The 18,814-nt window shown below is 38.9% G+C and overlaps 3 protein-coding genes across 3 annotated transcripts in view; 1 reads left to right on the forward strand and 2 right to left on the reverse strand.

The window, feature by feature from the left end:
- usp53b (ubiquitin specific peptidase 53b) overlaps nucleotides 1-9,323 on the forward strand; it is a 24,853-nt gene extending 15,530 nt beyond the window's left edge. The window contains exons 14-17 of the mRNA XM_008286691.1: nucleotides 1,280-1,335; nucleotides 3,304-3,382; nucleotides 4,980-5,818; nucleotides 5,968-9,323. Coding sequence (XP_008284913.1) covers nucleotides 1,280-1,335; nucleotides 3,304-3,382; nucleotides 4,980-5,818; nucleotides 5,968-6,044 — 1,051 coding nt within the window. The 3' untranslated portion in view covers nucleotides 6,045-9,323. The remainder of the gene's footprint in view (nucleotides 1-1,279; nucleotides 1,336-3,303; nucleotides 3,383-4,979; nucleotides 5,819-5,967) is intronic.
- An 88-nt stretch (nucleotides 9,324-9,411) lies between these two features.
- Nucleotides 9,412-11,186, reverse strand: fabp2 (fatty acid binding protein 2, intestinal). Its single transcript, XM_008286737.1, has 4 exons — nucleotides 11,064-11,186; nucleotides 10,354-10,526; nucleotides 9,893-10,000; nucleotides 9,412-9,628 (listed from the first exon to the last, which is right to left on the reverse strand). The coding sequence occupies exons 1-4, from the start codon at nucleotides 11,128-11,130 to the stop codon at nucleotides 9,578-9,580; spliced, it is 399 nt and encodes a 132-aa protein (XP_008284959.1). The 5' UTR covers nucleotides 11,131-11,186; the 3' UTR covers nucleotides 9,412-9,577.
- A 4,589-nt stretch (nucleotides 11,187-15,775) lies between these two features.
- Nucleotides 15,776-18,814, reverse strand: part of gucy1b1 (guanylate cyclase 1 soluble subunit beta 1) — a 15,930-nt gene continuing 12,891 nt past the window's right edge. Inside the window, exons 11-12 of the mRNA XM_008286748.1 lie at nucleotides 17,715-17,869; nucleotides 15,776-17,395 (exon numbers count right to left, since the gene is read on the reverse strand). Of these exons, the coding sequence (XP_008284970.1) occupies nucleotides 17,248-17,395; nucleotides 17,715-17,869 (303 nt within the window). The 3' untranslated portion in view covers nucleotides 15,776-17,247. The remainder of the gene's footprint in view (nucleotides 17,396-17,714; nucleotides 17,870-18,814) is intronic.

Here is an 18,814-nt window from a genome sequence, read left to right on the forward strand (position 1 = left end):
AGTTCTCTTTTTCTCTTTTGCCTGCATCATTTCTAATTGTGCGTCTGTTCCATGGATGTATTAGGCAAACTGGATTCAGCGCTGCCTCAGTCCTGCTGCTAATTTGATCAGTCGTTACTCGCGGTGTTGCAACGAAACCATCCCCATTACAAAACAAACATCTTTAAAATTACCAATACGACACGTCCAACTGCAAATGCAGTCTGTTTTTACTCGTACTGTGATTTTTCATCCATGTAGGTTTCATATTTGGGATGTTTTTGTATAGCCAAGGAGTTTATTTGCATCATGTCATGCCAGTCTGAGGGTCGGGCAGGAGTGCGCAGGTGAGGCCAGCAGGGGAAACACTAATGAACATGTGCAGTGAGCCGCACAACACTGAAACAAAAGCTGGAAGCTAGAAAACATTTTTGGCTTTGGCTCATAACAAGCAGTTTCTATTCATGTGAGTGGCTGATCTGTTCTAGTCCAGTTCTTCTTGATACATCCGTGGTGTGCACCATTTTTTTCTCGCATTGTGTTCCGACATGTCTCATAGATGCACGTTATAGCAGCAGTCACACTGAGAATTTGGTACCAAAGTTGTTTTGATCGCCGTGGATCCAAAGTTCAGCTGACATGTCTCAGAGCGCAGTCTGTTGCAACAGTTTTGACAGCTTGTGTCTCAGACAAGCCCAAATTGCACCGTGTAAAGAGTCCTTCAGTTGATTAGTTCATGATAAACACAAGATGCATTTCTGATGAATAAGCTCAGATTTTTAAATAGTTGCTCTCAGTGGTTGATTACGTACTTGTCTGCATATATCTGGCAGAAATACATCAAGAAGAAAGGGTAACACGAGTATTAGAGGAGCTTGTTATCATATCTCCATAAAATAGACATGATGCCGAGCAAAATATCTCAATTATAGTTCAGATTTAATGAAAGTCTTTAAAATAATCATGCTTTAATTTAATTAAAGGCTTAATATCAACAAATCTCAAGTACCCTCTGCCAACTGATGGTTCACTGACATGAACTGACATGGTTCTAAATAAGGACTTTGAAAACAACAGCAAATTATGTATCTGAAACAAATCCATTAGAATCCAGTTACACCTGAACAGACAGTGAATTTAGAAAGTTTTGTTTGTGTCATTCTGCCAGTGTTTCTCGGAGGTCCTGTGCATCATTTGAGCATGCAAATTTGTTGCTATATTGACTGTTTTGGGTTTTTTTTAAAATGCTTCCCTGCTATTAAACTTGAAAACATGCTTATATGTGGCTCTTTCTTTTCAGTCAGCTGCACCAAAAGGGGGGCGATGCGAAATCAGCGTCCTCACCTTCACACAACGGTAAGTTTTGCCATCTAAAGGGCTTGATCAGGTTTTTCTGACACAGTTAAAGTCGTAGCTAATAATAAATGCCATAAATCGTAACTTATTATTAGTGGTCTGTAGCAACTGGAGCAAATGTAGGGCTTACGTTATATAGCAGCCTGACTGTGTGTAGGAAACAAATGTGAATTTAATAATTAACCCCTGAACACAAATTCACATCAAGTCTATTTCAGGAACACAAAGCATGTGTTTTTTTTGTTTTTTTTAAAAAAAGGATGAGTCATAAAAGAAGCAGAAGGATAAAATAAGACACCAACAAAAGAAAGATGATGTAAGATTTAGCAGGGAGAAAAAAGAATGCTGTCTGACTGTGGATCTGATATGTAAATGCAAGATATACACCCTCGGGGATTTGAACAGCTTTCTTTCAGTGCAAAATGTGTTGAGTATTCATGCATACCCTACAACTGTTTAACTTTCCAGACATGTTCTTTCTTTCTTTCTTTCTTTCTTTCTTTCTTGTGTGGTCTGATACTGATAATATGCAAGCAGTTGAACATTGATTAACGTTGGGGTTCATTTCTGAGCTTAGACAGGCTTATTTAACCTCGTCACCCAGTCAGCCCTGCACAGGCATTAATCTGATGATAATCCCACAAAGCTCATTCAGATAGCACAGCTGGACATGGCTGCTGGCATTGTCATAAATATCTTTCTGTTGCATGCAGTACTTTGAGTGTGCTGCACTTGATACTTTATCGAGGCTATGTGCATGTAGAGCCAGTGTTTCCAACCAACAGCTAAAGCTTTTATCCTTGCATGGACCTCTCCAGGGCAACAGCAAAGAAAAAAATAACACATCTATTTTTAAAGGGAAGGAATTCAGCGCCACGCTGCCTCTCACTGCGCTGGTGCACGGAGCGAGCATGCTGACAGATTTATCCAGTTGTGGCAAAGTCTAGTGAGATTAGCTCTGTGCTGCTGCCACCTTGTGTCCTTAGAGAACAATTGCTTCCTATACAGACGTAGATGATGTTTTTTTTCTGCAGCGTCTTCTTAGTTTGCAGCTTTGTTTTATTGTGTGCATGCGTACAAGCCTGGTTAGTAGCTACAGAAGAAGATTAGGGTTTGGTTTTAATCTTGCAATTCAGAGAAAGAAAAAAATCTGCGCTATAAGATTAAAGGCTGAAATTTACATTTTAGTAGAATTCCAAGTTCATTCTCAGGATTGGGAAGAACAAAATCCAAACATTCAGAGAAAAAAATAGAATAATCTTGTTTCTTGTGCCAGATTTATTAATATAACCATGATTTTTTTTGTTGTTGTTGTTATTTTCAATATAAAATTTTCATACAGTGCACAAATACAGTGTTGTGTGTTTGCAGAAGCTCTGCTTACTTTAAACCTTCAGTGTGGAACTTTTGTCTCCACCTTCTGGCAGTGCAGTCCAGTGATCACTTTCTTCTTTACCCTGTAATCCTTCATTTTAACGCCAAATTTCTTTTTTACCTGGTGCATCATAAACTTTTCTCGGGTGCCTCCTTTTTCTGCCATTAACTCTGCCATACTTGGTCGAGCCTAGTCTGTTTCCATCGCCTCGGCTGCTTCCGTCTTCAGCTCCGGTCAACCAATTTTTGCTGGCGATATAAAATGCATTTATGCAGGAGCAGAAGTGTGAGAATGTCGCCACAAAAAGCAGATTTAAAACTCGACTATACTGCAAAATACAGAGAAATGTACCTGTTGCTAAACGGTTTAATCAGCATTGTGTGACTCATTCAGAGTGTAGTAGACGTTCATTTATATTTCCAGCTTTAATATGGAAAAGTAAGAAAGAAAAGAAAATAGAAATATACCATCTTTTGTACTAATCACAGAATAGACTTTTCCAAAAGGGGACTGATACATGGATTTGTCTTTTTTATGCTCTGATTGTATTTTCTTTGTCTTTGTTTTGATTCACTTCATATTCTGTTCTTTAGGTAAACATCAACCCAAACCTCAGGGAAAGAACCATGACCAAGTTTCACACTCACATCTAAAGGGCAGTCCAAGTTCAAGGTAGAGCTCTTTATCATGATTTATGTATAAATTGTTTCAATATGTACAACTGAAGGGTAATTCCGCTTTATTCCAACTTGCCGGCCAGCCTGATCCCCCCACGAATTCATCTGCACACACCAGATTGTTCGCACGGTTGAGGGTGACTTTCATGGTGGTTATCGTGTCCTCCAAGGAAACTCAAAAAGCTTAAAGCAATACCGGATTACCCATGAAATACTATGAGGATGAGTCATTTCACTGTGATGGTAAATCTATTCATCCAAATTGGCGGAACCAGACAAGGCGCTAAATCAAATGGAGGAAGAGACACAAAAGATCGAGGCAGAAAGGCAACAGGACAGTCCTGAAAGACAGGATACTTCTGAGAAATGATGGTGTTCTTGTGGTTACGACTCTCCACAAAATAAAATTAAAGCTGCTCTGAGTGAGATCTGTCGATTCTAGACTCTAGAAAAACGGTTTTGTCCATAACTACTACAAGAAATGATTTAGCAGCACCATCCTTAAAGCCTTGAAACCTTTATTGCTCTAAACAAAATCAACTGAACACCAAATGACCAGCTCTCCATCTGATGAGATAAGCAAAATTGCAGTGGGAGATGAAAATTTACATGTGTCTAACATACTCAGAAGTGAAAACCAGGTGACATGCCAGAGAAGAATTGCAGGAATTTGAAAATTGCAGGAAGTTTGCACTGTGTACCCCTGACGTTCATTGTTTTGAGCATGTCCTTATTTCCCTGCCACTAATACAATGGAGGTGGAGCACAAAGGTAGCATGAAACAGTTGTGAACAAAAGTTTACCTACATATGTAAAGGCCGTGTATATCACAGCAGTCTGGAGTTTCTAGTGACTCTTACAACCCTTAATTTTTTTTTTTTTTTAGTGAGAAAGTCTTTGGAACCCATGTGTCTTTGTCACAAAAAACAGTCATGCATTTTGGTTCTTCTGTGGATTTATCATAGGTCTTATGGAAATATGTCAACATCTGCTGATCTTTCTTTCTTCTTTAAACCCATAAACACCCGATCTACCGGCAAGCATGGTGGTGGCAGTATCATGCTCTGGAACTGTTTTGGTGTTCATGGAACTGGTGCTTTACACAAAGTAAATTGAATATTGAAGAAGAAGGATTAACTTAAGATTATTTAGCTTAACTGTACCATTTGTGTCAAGAGGAGTGGTCAAAGATACAACCAGAAGCTTTTGGACATCTACCAAAAGCGCCAAGTTCACCAACGGACATTTAACCAGACATTAGCATTGCTGTATGTATGGTTTTGACTCAGCAGATTTTGCAATATTTCCAGAAGATCTACAATGAATCTATGAATTAATCAAAATGCATGATTGTGACAAAGATACACAGGTTTCTGTGATTCCATCATAGAAAATTAAAGGTGAAAGGAGTCACTAGAAACTCAAAACTGCAAGGATGTACATGGTCTTTACAAGTGTATGGATACTGACAGCTGTATGTAGAGCCACAGCCATGGTAAATTTACTGAAAGTAAACTGTAATTGTCCTTTAAGTAATTGTCCTGAATGTCATTTCCGTAATATTTAATTAATAATTTTCTTTTGTTTTTTAGACGGAAATCAAAGTACACTTCTAGCACCTCCAGAAAAGCAGCGTCTTCAGAGAGGAACTCTTCTGGTTCAGATAGCAGGCAGAGTGAGCAGCAGGAGCTGACAAACTGTAGAGGGCACACTGGAGAAAGTACAACCCTGAGGCACATTACAAAAACCAGCAGCTCAGAATGGAACAGCTCCGATGATCTTGCTCTCTCTGAACCCGAGGACAGAGAAAGCACTTACCTCTCCAGTAACAGCGAGGCCGCCGCCTCCGATTCCCAGTGTCCCCACATAGCCCTGCCATACCATCCTCCCAGCAACGTGACTGCAGAGCCTCTCCAGCTGAACAACCAACGTCAGCTCGCTACGACAGGGTCGCCTCACCTTCGACCCGCTCAACGGATTTCTTCTCACCAGGGCGAAACGAGTCACGCAGCGTTTCGCCCCAGGATGCTTCAAGAAACTTTCCCATCAAGTCCTCGTCTTTCATCTACATCCTACATTAGTCCTCACAGGAAGCCTGACATGTCGGGCCTCCGAACCTTCTCAGATGCAAGCTCCAAGTCGGGCTCTGACCCGGAGAGGAGTACCCCGTCATCGTGTGAAAGTGAGGAAAGACTAACTGGGTGCAGAGTGGAACAGGCAGTGCCAGCTCAAGAGGTTTCTCTGACAACATACTTTAATGTGGATAACTGTATGACGGAAACATACCGTCTCAAGTACCACAACCAGAGGCCTCTTGTCCTCTCTGCCACGGTGCCACGGACAGTGATTGCGAGTGAGAGGAGAGATAATAGCCACACACTCCCTAGTGACACACACTCACAAGACGTGCCAAAAGCCAGACCTGAAACAAGTAAGCCTCTGTAGAAACACTTTAAGTTATTGGAAAGGACTAAAATGACAATATCCAGTTGTTGCCTTTGTTGGTGTGTCAGTCTGCGCACAGAGAACTGTCATGAAATGTATTTTTAACAAGCCTGTTCTCTTATTGTTTTTTTACAGGCCATAATAGCAATAAACCCACTGCAAAATGGAACCCAGTGACAGCCAAAGGACTGGATGAGCGTGGTTTTTTATGAGTGTTACTTGGTAAGTTTTGTTTACACGGATGGACAGGATTAACTGGATGCCAAAGAGTTTACAGAATGGAAACATGTTCAGAAGCCCTGACTTCTCCAAACTGAGCGGAGCTTATTTATGCAAGCTTGTCACATAAGTAAAACCTATTTCTAAATGCTGTTATGAATTGTTTGACGGATTATCAACGATCACATATATCTTCCATCGTCCAACAGTATTGCTGCGAGAAGATTTAGTTCTAAATCTTGTTTTTCAGTTTGCACAATGGGTGTTTGGAGAATTCTTTTTATCACCTTATGACAAGGTTAAAATATTTATTTTTTTATTTGTGCAATAGTACTGCAGAGGTGCTGCGGAACGGCAGATAAGACATATATTTAAGGTCAGGCTTTGAGAGATTATGGTGAGCCACAGGTGATGCTGTGATCTGTACAGGAATTATACAGACATGAGAGAATGAAGTGTGATGACAAATCACAGCATGTTGAAATGGAAAGGTACGTTAGAGATACTTTATCAGATTATGATGTCATTCTACACAGTACAATAAAATCAAAGGTTTGCCTCATCAACAGCAGGTTGAAGGTAGTTCATGAATTACACCTATTAAATAGTAAGACTGGAGACGTGTTTAATTAGTATCTGGGCAGCTTACCGACTTTATGCACATTGGGGACTTAAGCTCCCCAAAGAACAGACACTGCAACAAATACATTATGTTTTATTGCTGATTACTTTCAAGTGTTGTCATTTATCAGTTCTTTTACGACATTTATGTGTTAATGAATGACCGCTGGCTGCCCCCTATCAGTCTGCCAACTTTGCTGTACAAGTCCTTCGACAAAGATTCAGATTTGTTTAATTTCCCTGAACAAACTAAAGCAATGTTTATGCAATTTTTAAAAAATGTGTAACTTGGTTTGACAAAATGTGATTTTGCATGAGTGCATTCCCCGTCTGGCAGTCAGTAGACGGGGCAGCCCTCGGCCCATTCAGTGGGTTGCTATACACGATCACGCAGCCTTGTGTATTCTACCTTCAACTGTGCTGGTTCTTGTAATCCGTTTTTTTGTAACTCACAGTGATGTCAAACTGTATTTTTTCCAGTCTTCCTCCTTAAGTGGACAGATTTAAACAAGTCTGTATTTGCAGGTATTTCCATACTGATGCCAATGTAATTGATATACCTATCTGACATTATTACTAACCATACAACGCAACACGCAAGTATTCTTGTTCATAAGAATAATGTTCTGAAACCTGCATGTGGCCTTTACAACATCATACTAGCTGTGTGTACAGCCAAAGCATGAGCATGAAAATACTGGACTGTGCGTCCAGCAAACATAACATTCTATTGGATTTTATGTAATTGTAATAAAATAAATTCATCAAATAGCAATTTGTAATCAAGATTGATTTGGAAACTTTTTTTTTTTTTTTTTTAGCATTTAAATGTGGTTCTCTTCTCTTGCTAATATATAAATACATCAGTTTTAAAAAGAAATGTATGATGCAAACAGTGCACTGGAAAGCTGTCCAAGATGTACTATGCATTCTCAGAAAATTACTTTAATACAGATGTGGGTGTTTTTTTTTTTTTAAGTCTGTATTGTGGAAATCCGACATTCCCAAGACCACACACAGATTATGTTGCTTCATTTTCAAATATTAGCAACATTTTTTTATTTTATTTTTTTTCCATTTTCTGATCACTAGATTGCCAAGTCTTTTTCCTAAACAACCTGCCATTTATACAAATGTTTCCACTTTGCATTTTTATCTATTCACAGTAACCTTTGTCCAGGTGTTTCTCAACTCCTCTCACTGAGTACATCTAGTCACTAAATCTGCCATGTGTGTGTGTGCCGTGTTCGTGCTGTCTGACACCAAAGGATAGTGTTTAGAGATAGTGTTTTATCTGATCACGCCTAAGCTAGTGGTTTTGAGCATCTATCTGCATTTCGCACAGTTTATTTATTGACACTGTTTAAACTGAAGAAAAAACATGTAACGCTGAGAATTTCTTTGATCAGTCTCACCTCTCACTGATACTGTACGCACCGGACACATACTAGACTGCCTTTAAATAGGTTTATTGTGCTGTAGTAATTATAAATCACTGTTATTTTAAGGTACCTGATATATTCACAGAATATATAAATTATAAATTACTGAATGAGATGAAGCTCAGTCCAAGTATATTAACCAGATTACCTTAATGTTGTCTCACCTGCAAAGTGTTTTGTTGTGTTTTTTTTATCTTATAACTAATGCTTGTTTCATTTATTTACTGCATTTTCCTGTTATTTATGTTCTTCATCTGTAAAGTAGGAATTCTCTCGTTTTGTTTTGCATTCTGAACATTGTGTCTTCAGTTGTATCAATAGTGCCTTGACATTTTTAGTGGAACATGTTCTTTCTTTTTCTTCTTTTTTTTGTGTGAGTTAACTACATTTAGGGAATGAAGGAGGCGAATGGAAGGGAACAGAGGATGTGATGAAATACTTTTTAAATATGCAATGCTAACCGTGACATATCTGATGCTCCTCTGTGAGCGTCAGGGGCAGGTCCAGGTCTGGTCATCCTAAAAGCCCCCTTTCAGATCTCCAAACTACAATCACTCACAGCTCAATCAGGAAAATTTGATTCAGACACCATGTGCGGAAAGTAAGGAAATCTGTGCTTATAAAGTAGCGAGTGCATCCCACCTCCTGGGCAAGCAGGACTTGGTGCTGAACCTCAACGTGTAATAACTGCAAGATTTTTCTTCACTTGAGCTATTGTATGTGTATGAATACATTTGTGGCTTGCACCCATTGTCTGCAGGCTTTATGTATGCTACAGGTCTGTTTTCCTCCTGTGTCTCATGTCACAGTTGGCATTGCATCAATCCATATCCTTTACCGCGTGCTAAACATACAGGGACAGAACCTAATTACACTGTATTGCATCAACACTCCAGAACAAAAGAGAACTTTTTCCGCATTATGTCACTGATTTCATCTGATAAGTCACAGGCTGATGTGGCCTGATGTGTCGGACCTGTATGCCTCACTGAATCCTACTGTCATACCTCTGTGTGGTCTGGTCTGTGGATTTGGCCTGACATTACTGCTGAATTGAGTTGTTTCAGTGAATGCTTCATTGACATGTGTAAGTACAGATCAATTTAAAGAAACATGTAAAATCTGTCTACACTTTATATTTTTGTAGATAATATATATTTATTTTTATTCATTGTTGAATAAAGTTTCAATTACTGTATCACTCTCAAATTAGTCACTTATGTTTAACTTGACCTCCACAGAGTTCTTCTGACAATGATCGTGTTGACACATAGAAAAACAGAAGAAAGACAAATCGGAAAATAGGCAGTTGTGAGTTTATTGCAAATATCAAAATCCAATGCATTACAGGTAGTGCTCTTTTTGCAGGTTACACTGGTGCAAGTAGCTGATAGTTCAACACAATACTGTATGGAAACCTGAGGTCAAATTTCTCTCACTTCAGGTCTGTTGATCAGTTTGGTTTAAGCCCTCTTGAAAATCCTCTTGGCGTCCACACCTTCATAGTTGTAGCTCTGTTGGAGAAAGATCCAGTTAATATATGACTTAAAAATTTCAGCATCCAGCTGAACTTTCAAGAGAGCTTACTCAGACTGATTATGAACTTGAGGTCTGTATTTATAGTGAATTTACAAATATATCAGAGCATCAAATAAACATTGTAGAATAAGTTTATCCTAAGATAGACAAATCTTAACATCTTCTATAAAGGTCTCCTAAATGTTTGATACAAAATAAACATTTTTGGTGTTCTAGTTTACATCCAAATCCAGCCTTACTTGTATGAGTTCATCTCCTTGCACGACTCTGGTTGTTGTCAGTTGCTTTCCGTTGTCCTTTCTATTGAAAATCCCCTTCAGCATGTCTCCCTCCATAGTCCAGGAACCCTGTGGGGTGGAAAATAACAGTGATGACGAGATTTCTGCAGAAGTCCAAAGGCAAACTGTGCTGACTGACAGCTTTAGGACTGTTTGTATTAGTGAGGTGAAATCAGCTGGGCACAGTTTGGTTTTATCACAGTACAAGTCAAACCTTGATTTATTGATTGGTTTTCTTAGCTAACAAACTATTAGCCGCGGCTCAAAGGTTGAAGGTCTAAAATGAGTGAAAAGGCGGCTCAAAGTTTTCAGAAGCAGGAGAATGTTCACACAAAACAAGTCTGTCTCATAAATGGAGACAAACCTAACGTAATCAGTTGTGATGTATAATTGCATCCCACCAGATGCCACTTTTTGCTCACCGAGAGTTCTGTTCCATCAGCGAGGCTGTAGTCAAACTTGACCCCCAGGGTGAAGTCTATTTCCAGGGTGCGGAAATTACTGCTCTCCTTCACATGAAACTTGTCTCCACTCTGCTCGATGGTTATCTTGAGGTTGTCGTGAGCAGCCAGCTTCCTCTTCACCATGTTAATTCCTATCAACAGACACATTGAATACGTTCAATAGGCCGCGAACAATGACGGGAAGTTTGTCAGGATTTAATCTCTTTTCATGCACAAGTAGTTCCTCCGTTTGTGTCTTTTAGCAGGTAAGTAGGAGCAAGAGTCAAATCGTAAACACGTTGGGTATGTCATCATACCACCAATGGGCTTAACTGAGACCTTAACGACATTAAGCGTTTAAAGACTGCTTATGTATGTTCACTTTGAACTTTTTACTCATGAACACACAAATATGAAAACCAGTTTCTCAATATGATCAAGTTAAATGTGCATGATTATTGGTTTGATGCAGAAATTATATCCTGACTTAAAGGCAGCTATCTTCATTAAATATCACATATTGACTGTGACTACCTGCATTTTATCAGCTATTTATCAGGACTTTAACATAATATGGTGATCTTATTAATCAAACAGCATACAAAGTAATGAGACACACTGCAATAACAGAAAACAGTTATTTAAGGAACTTTAAAACTGCAAATTATTAGGATTTTGACACCACTCACCCATTTGTTCCATGAATTTCTCATAGTTTTCACTGCGATCGACTTTCCAGTTGCCGTTGAAGGTCATGGTTGCTGTGAGGTTGAGCTGGACGACTCTGAAGCGAGGAGTGTCTCACTCAAAGTCTGCCGCTCCTTTTAAACTGCACGCCCTCTTATCTCATCATCTGTCCGATTGCTGATGTGGCCGTTTAAAGCTCATATTTTCTCCTGGCAATATCTATACTGTACACTTTTTGAATGACTGAAAGGTTGACATCCTGTTGAACTTGTATCTCTGTTTACATAGGGTGTTGGTCATAGTGTACACACACAAAAAGTTTTCAGTCCAGGACTGCAGAAATCAAGCATGCAGCATTTGATACAAGAAAAATTAAAATACATATATATATATATAATTTAGCTTTAAACACAGACACGTTTTGTCTATTTTTTGTTCCTCCAGACAAAAGTGTAAATAAACAGACCTACTGAAGCACATGCATCTACATTTTCTTTGTGAATTACTGCAAATTAGTACAATGTAAATGGAATTTTGCTTAAAATTGTATTATTCAGTCAAGACATGGCTGCATTAGATGTAAATGCTTTGCTCAAAGACAGCAGAGATCAGTCTAGCTGATAAGATAATTCCAGTGATACCTTTGACCTTTATTTGGTCATTGCAGATAATAGAGACCTTTGAGATTTAAAGTTAATAAACACTAGTTTACACAATTATTATCTGCCATTGTGTGTTATTAAACCATACCTAGCTGAATGTTATGCCTATGCTGCTCTGAATAAACACAAAGCTAGAAATGTTACTGGGTGTTTCTGTGTTTTGAGTTTATTTGGTGGGGTAAGAAAATGTTGCATTTAGGGGCTCTTTGGCTCCAGCAGAATTATGTAGACACAATTTACGTATTTATGGTAAATGGTCTGCACTTATATAGCGCTTTTCTACCTTAGTGGCGCTTTACAATGTGTTCCCAATCAAAAAAAAAATCAAAAAACAAAGGCCAAAAAACCGCCAAACAAAGCGCCGGCCGCCAATGGGAAGAAACTTGGAATCAACCGCCTGCCCAAAGAAAACTCAAACGGGGAAGGGCAAGCCAATCCAAGAATTAAGTTGAACAAAAAATTTTTTTTAGAAAAAGAAAAAAGAAGCAGCAAAAATATGCACAAAACATGTTTAAATACAACTAAGTTTGAGAACGGTCTGAGTAAAACATGCAGAGTATGTCAGCTCTCTGTCTTATCTGAATTTCTACTCATCCAATGTGCCACTGAGACCTTTGCCTGACCTTCATTGCCACCTCAGTGAATCTGCCTCTTATCAGACAAAGACCTTTCTACTATGACTGTAGTGATGAAATTGATGGGGACGTACTTGAAAAAGTCCCTTGCAAGCTAATCGTTAACATAATTACATCCCCCTTAGTTTATCCGAGTTGTAGTATCAGCTCCACTAGCACATGCAAAATGATAACATGATGTGTAAAAGTTGTCACTATAGTGACTTGTCAAGTGAAGCCAAGGTTTGAGATCCCAGAAGCAGCCACGAACAAAGAAAACTGGCCCAGTGTAAGCAATATCAAAAAAATCTATGATAAGAAATGCTGTAATCTGGTGATTAAGTGTTTAAATATGAAATGGTTATTTTAACATTGCAATGAATTAAAGGTGATTTCGTGTAACCATTAAATTAAAGCTGCACAGTTAAAGATGAGAGAAGGGGTGAAAATGTCAAGACAGCAAGAAAGGTCATTGTCCTCAAAAACAGGTCATGTCTGAAGATGTCTTATGAGGCCACTGTCCACAGGATGAACTCATTGCTAAAGCAGGTAATGGTTCCTCTTCACCTGATTCACCTATTTGGTAACAGCAAAGAGCACAGTTTGGTCTCACATAGGTATCACATATCAACGCAGTCATGAATTGCAGTGGGACTGGGTTGGCAATTACCAAGTGTTCGACCCATTAAGAGGAAAGCGACCATAAATAAGCGTGTCTGGTAGAATGATTTGACCACTGAGGCTACTTAGTTGGGTCAACTATGAGAAGGAACGGGATAGACATTTGGATTAAGGCAGTTAGAAGCTAGGCGAGTGTCCTCGACACCAGCTTAAGCAGTTTTACAGAATCCTACTGGGTCAAGAGCCTGTAGACAGGTAGAACCAAACCCTAGAAACGGATAACTGGACCGGTGACCCTTTCGCAGGGGTTTACTGGCACGGATCAACAGACTCAAACTCTTATTTTAGTACAAGCTGTATGTTAAGGAAAGCTGCCACACTCTGTGGATCCAGCATTCTGCACACTATGACACTTTCTGTCTGGTCAAATATACAAGAAGTTTTTGGCCTCAACTGGAAACGAGGGGAGTAACTCCCATTTTGGGACATAACTTTGATACTAAATCAAAGAACAAAAAGAGAAGAAAGCTTTGAGCTGGCGTGTGGTTGTTCCAGAACAATGCACCCGTCCACAAAGCACAGTTGGCAGAAGCAACACAATGTGGCTTTGAACTGTTGCACCTTGCTCACCCTACTTGGCACCCTCTGACTTCTAGAAGATTGCCAAGTCGGGTGCGGTGGCATGTGGCACCTGTGCTGTGTGGATGGGCACATTGTCCTGGAGCAACTGCACACTAGCTCAAAGATTTCCTCTCTTTGCAAAGAAGTGACGACAAACATTTGACCTTTTGTGGACATTGATATAAGGCTTTAAGGTATACAGTTATGCCCCAAGATGGGAGTTAAGCCCGTTGTTTTCAGGTGGGCTGAGAACTTTTGGAAGAACCCTCGGAAGAGCTGTTGGCCAGGCAGGAGGTTCGAAACAGGATTGTGACCAGGAAGTCCCCATCCTGATCCCTAAACTGTCAGGATAAATCTGAGTGCAGTGGCTAAAACAGCTTGTCCCAAATGAATCTTGAGTCTTAACAGTTTGCTGTAAACTGAGAACGTACAGTATTATTCTGCTTTTATCATCACTGCACTGGTTACTCTACACAGGATACTTAATGATTATTGTTCAGACTTTCTATAGCCAGGCTCCAGCTTATTTTTCAGATTCATCAACTTACTAAACATAGCCTGAGGTCCACAGACAAAAACCTGCGGACTTAAACTGTTTGGGCATGTGCAGGGAATGTAGAGCATAGGTCTTAGCAAAATATACATCCATCCATCCATTATCTATACACCGCTTAATCCTTGTAAGGGTTGCAGGGGGACTGTAGTCTATCCCAGCTGATTTAGGGTGAAGGCAGGGGACACCTGGACAGGTCGCCAGTCTATCACAGGGCCACACTTAGAGACAGACAACCAAGCACACTCACATTCACACCTACAAACAATTTAAAATCACCAATTAACCTCAACATGTTTTTGCACTGTGTGGCAGGAAGCCGGAGAACCTAAAGAGAGAACCCATGCTGCACGGGGAGAACATGGAAACTCCGCGCAGAAAGGTCCCGGGTGTCCTCACCGGGACACGAACTGGCAACCTTCTTGCTGCGAGGTGACAATACTAACTGCCAAACCACCTTGCAGCCCCTTAGCAAAATATATAAACAAATAAATAATACAGTCTGTGGTTCTTCTGTATCACATACAGTTCTTGCAATGTTAATTGGTCACAGTGAGGAAGATACATCTCTGCAAGCAAACACCTTTTTCACAGCTGACAATTGACTTTCTGCGGTGGAAAACATACGAGTGTAATGGTTCATGCTGATTATGGCTCTGTTCCGTTTAAGTTTCTCAGTGCTTCAGTTGATTGCAGGAGACACTCAGAGATGATGTGTGTCGTAATCCAATGTATATTTACCTGTTGTTCTCATACTGTTAAAGACTAATTAGGACTGACTCATCAAAAAATTTTTTAATAAAGTTAAAGTTACCTGGGCTGCAAGGCGGCGCAGTTGGTAGCATTGTTGCCTCGCAGCAAGGTCACTGGTTCGTGTCCCAGTGGGGGCACCAGGATCTTTCTGCATGGAGTTTGCATGTTCTCCCCGTGCAGCGTGGGTTCTCTCCGGGTTCCTCCCACACAGCCAGAAACATGTTGAGGTTGATTGGTGATTCTAAATTGTCCGTAGGTGTGAATGTGAGTGTGCTTGGTTGTCTGTCTTTAAGTGTGGCCCTGTGATAGACTGGCGACCTGTCCAGGGTGTCCCCTGCCTTTGTCCTGAGTCAGCTGGGATAGACTCCAGCCCCCCCGCAACCCTAGTGAGGATTAAACTGTGTATAGATAATGGATGGATGGATATATGTTACCTGTTTAGACTACGACAGGCTTTCATTCGGGTTTAAAGCAAAAAAAAAAGCTCAGGTTTATGTTTCCAAAAGTTTATGTCATTTCTGTTGAGCCAAATTTGTGATATTGGGCAGAATATATATACGAAAATAAATTGACTTGAGTCCCTATTGAAAAAGGGAGTTTACACTGACTGAATAACTGGGTCAAAAGGCAAATGAAAGACCTCATGCACAATGTACAATCCCCATTGTTGCAGTCCTCCAGCAGACCACTAGAGAGGGCACTTTCCAAAAACATCTACACTATATTTGTAAAGAGTTACTTTGCTTAAAATGGTGCTTTGCTGACTTATGGTGCCTTTGGTTAAAATAATGAGAATTGCTTTTTCCTGTTCATCTGTGAAGTTTAGTCTTAAGAAGATTTTCGTGCTAGATAACAAAATCTGTGCTAAACAAAGGAAATACCAAGAAACCTGCGCTTCTTAAGACTTGTTTATTAGTTGCCTCCCGAAAGAAACACTGGCCAGATAAAACAGTCATGTCTTACAAGCACAGAAATGCACTCATACAGTACAAGAGGCACCTGTTTGTTCTTGCACAAGAAGCTGGAAGGACATTATGTGAAGTGTAGTAATTAAACATTTGGAAAACATGGTGAAAAACAAATATAGTACATATACTCCTGTGAAATTAAGCCAACACACAAAGCACAAAAAGTTTTATTTTAATTCTGAATATGATGGAGGCACATACAGTAGTTTTATTCATAATAAAGTTGACTATATTTTTTCTTTTCTAAAGGTCATCATTACATTTTAAACTATAGTTTTTATTTCAAAATAAAAATAATATAAAGTAAAGCAAATAATAAATATGTACCTCTGTAACTATCTCAGTAACATACGTACAGTAGAAGTGAAAATAGCACTCAGCATTATTTAATAAAAGGAGAAATAAGGAGATTGTGCAATGAGAGGTGCAATAAATACAGCTAGCATTTTAGTTACTTGTCTATTTTAATTTTCAGTGGTAGATACCTGAAGATACTAATGGCTCAAATGCTTTATAATTTGTGACTTCTAAAAATAAAAAATAAATATGAAATACATCTTTGCAATGTAATACATGAATGTAGTAAGCTTAGTAGTTTTTGTGCCAAAGAACTGATGCACATTGTGATATAAATATATATAAATACAGTATCTCTAATATCTAAATACTTAATTCTTTTATTGGTCTTGACATCAGTGTAGCATATTCAGTGTAAAATGTCATAACTCTGATATTCAAAAAACGAAAATGGACCACACAAATACTGACAGTTATGTATACAAACATGATATTGAGCCATAATACTTTATTTAAAAATGTCACCTAAAAGTCAGATCTCTATTTTTTTTTTACTTTAAATAAGGATTTTGCCATTATGACTTGTAAGAGTCATTCAGATAATGCAATTCTTAAAAACATATTTAATTTATCTAGAGTAAAATGAGTTTTTGGCTGAGTTAAGAATATAAATCCTCTGTATTTTTCACAGAAGAGACTGAACTGGCAACTAAAAGCATTTACAAGTGATGGAAAATGTTTTTTCTTATTAAAACTTTTTTGTGATAGTCTCTATTGTCTATAATACACCGCTTTTTTCAAAGATGTATCAAATCTGAATGTACCACATACGGCACCACTAACCTCTACTTATTCATGAAGCACTGCACAATTATAAAATACAGTGAGGTCATGACAGATCATGGGCAAGCAGAGAGAGGGGGGGCAATAGGACAGATTCACACTGAAACAACTGTGTTTTATCATATTAAAAATATCTGCATGTCTCTGGATCGATCATTATTTTATATCTCGCCTGCTCCCTCTCATCTCTGCCTCTCAATGCCAGCACACAGTACAATACTGAAGCATTGATTAGGTGATACTCATGGTGTTGGTTAAGCTTTAGCTGCGGTCGACTCTGTGTCGGTGGGCGTCCTGGAAAGAAACCACACCTTCATCGGCTCCTTCTTTCCTTTCATGGTGACGGGGCCCCGATACTCCAAGTGAAACTGAGGGTCAGCATTCTCAGCAGACTGCAAACACCTGGAAGACGATGTCACAAATTATGCATGTTGTGAAGTCCTGGTTGGCTGTATCTCACTGGTGAATCAAATAACGAAATCCTTCCTTGTATAGACTTCACGGTTTATTTTTTAAATGGATTTCAGGCTGTCTTTTTTATCTATTCCTGGTATTTTCTTAACACATTACAAATCCCTTTACGTTGTAAAGCTCCTTCAAGCCGGCCTCTTTTTTCTACAGTCAATGATAAAATCCACAAACACTTCACAAGAATAAATAAAACGCTTACTGTATGCTACTGATAAGAAATAAGGATGTACTTATTTCAGACTATACTCACCGATACGTGTATTCTGAGACATTTATTTTTCCCTTTTCACCAGTTGTTTCAGTGCGACTTGTGAGATTGACTGTATTTCCAAAAAGGCAATATCTGGGCATCCTCTGGCCAATCACCCCGGTCACCACCTCTCCTGTGTGGATCCCAATAGTGATCTGAAAAGAAAAGAAAAGAGAACGGTGATTGCATCATCTGTTGGTATTAATTTAACGAAAGCAAAATAAATATGCCAAACATAGTCCTGCTTTTTAAATATTATTGTAAGAGAACTACAGAACTGATCACTAGTTATCTGCTGTAAATCCATTATTTAAAGCGGCACATAATGTACCTGATGTATCAAAACTGTACTTACAAAAAATGCTGGCAAAAATTATGCTATTATAAACCTGTGTAAACGTTAAATCAAGGACTTGGTTTAAAAAAAATGTTCTGCTCCACAGAAAAATAAATAAAATAAAAACAACCAGCTATCCAGCTGAACGTTTCTCTTCATCTTTAAGTACAAGTCCTCAAAGCTATCTGCTGAAAAGGTGCAGCATTTGGTGGGTGGATATCAGGTTACCTTTGCCAGAAGTCTCTCTATGCACAAAATTAGATAATACTGTTTTTAGGTTTTACATTTGCAATAAACTGTTCCAAAAGTAGTTCTTGGCAATCTCGAGACTAATATTTACACTTGAACTTGTAGGCACTTCAGTGCTTGTTGTCTCCAGAGCATGAACATGTCGTAAGTGTCTGGGACAAATGAGAATCTATTTATAGCCACAGGGTCGTGAGATGATCTGAGTCTGTTTCTGCTACTAAACTGGATTCCTCTTCAGCCAGTGCCATGTCAGTGCCATGTAAACAACCTTTGTTAACCAGACATGATTTTCCAAAAGTGAAGTCTCAACAGTCATTGATACAATAACAATCTCTAACAGTCAGTAAAACAAAAGTTTGCTGTTTTTCATCTAACTTCAGTGTTGAATTATGTCCAGACACACATGTGTGTGTATACATTACATATATCTATAGATATATCTACAGAGCTGATTATATATGTATATATGTATATGTATGTGTGTGTGTGTGTGTGTGTGTGTGTGTATATATAT

The sequence above is a fragment of the Stegastes partitus genome, unplaced genomic scaffold, assembly GCF_000690725.1.
Source record: "Stegastes partitus isolate 25-593 unplaced genomic scaffold, Stegastes_partitus-1.0.2 Scaffold11, whole genome shotgun sequence".
NCBI lineage: Eukaryota > Metazoa > Chordata > Actinopteri > Pomacentridae > Stegastes > Stegastes partitus.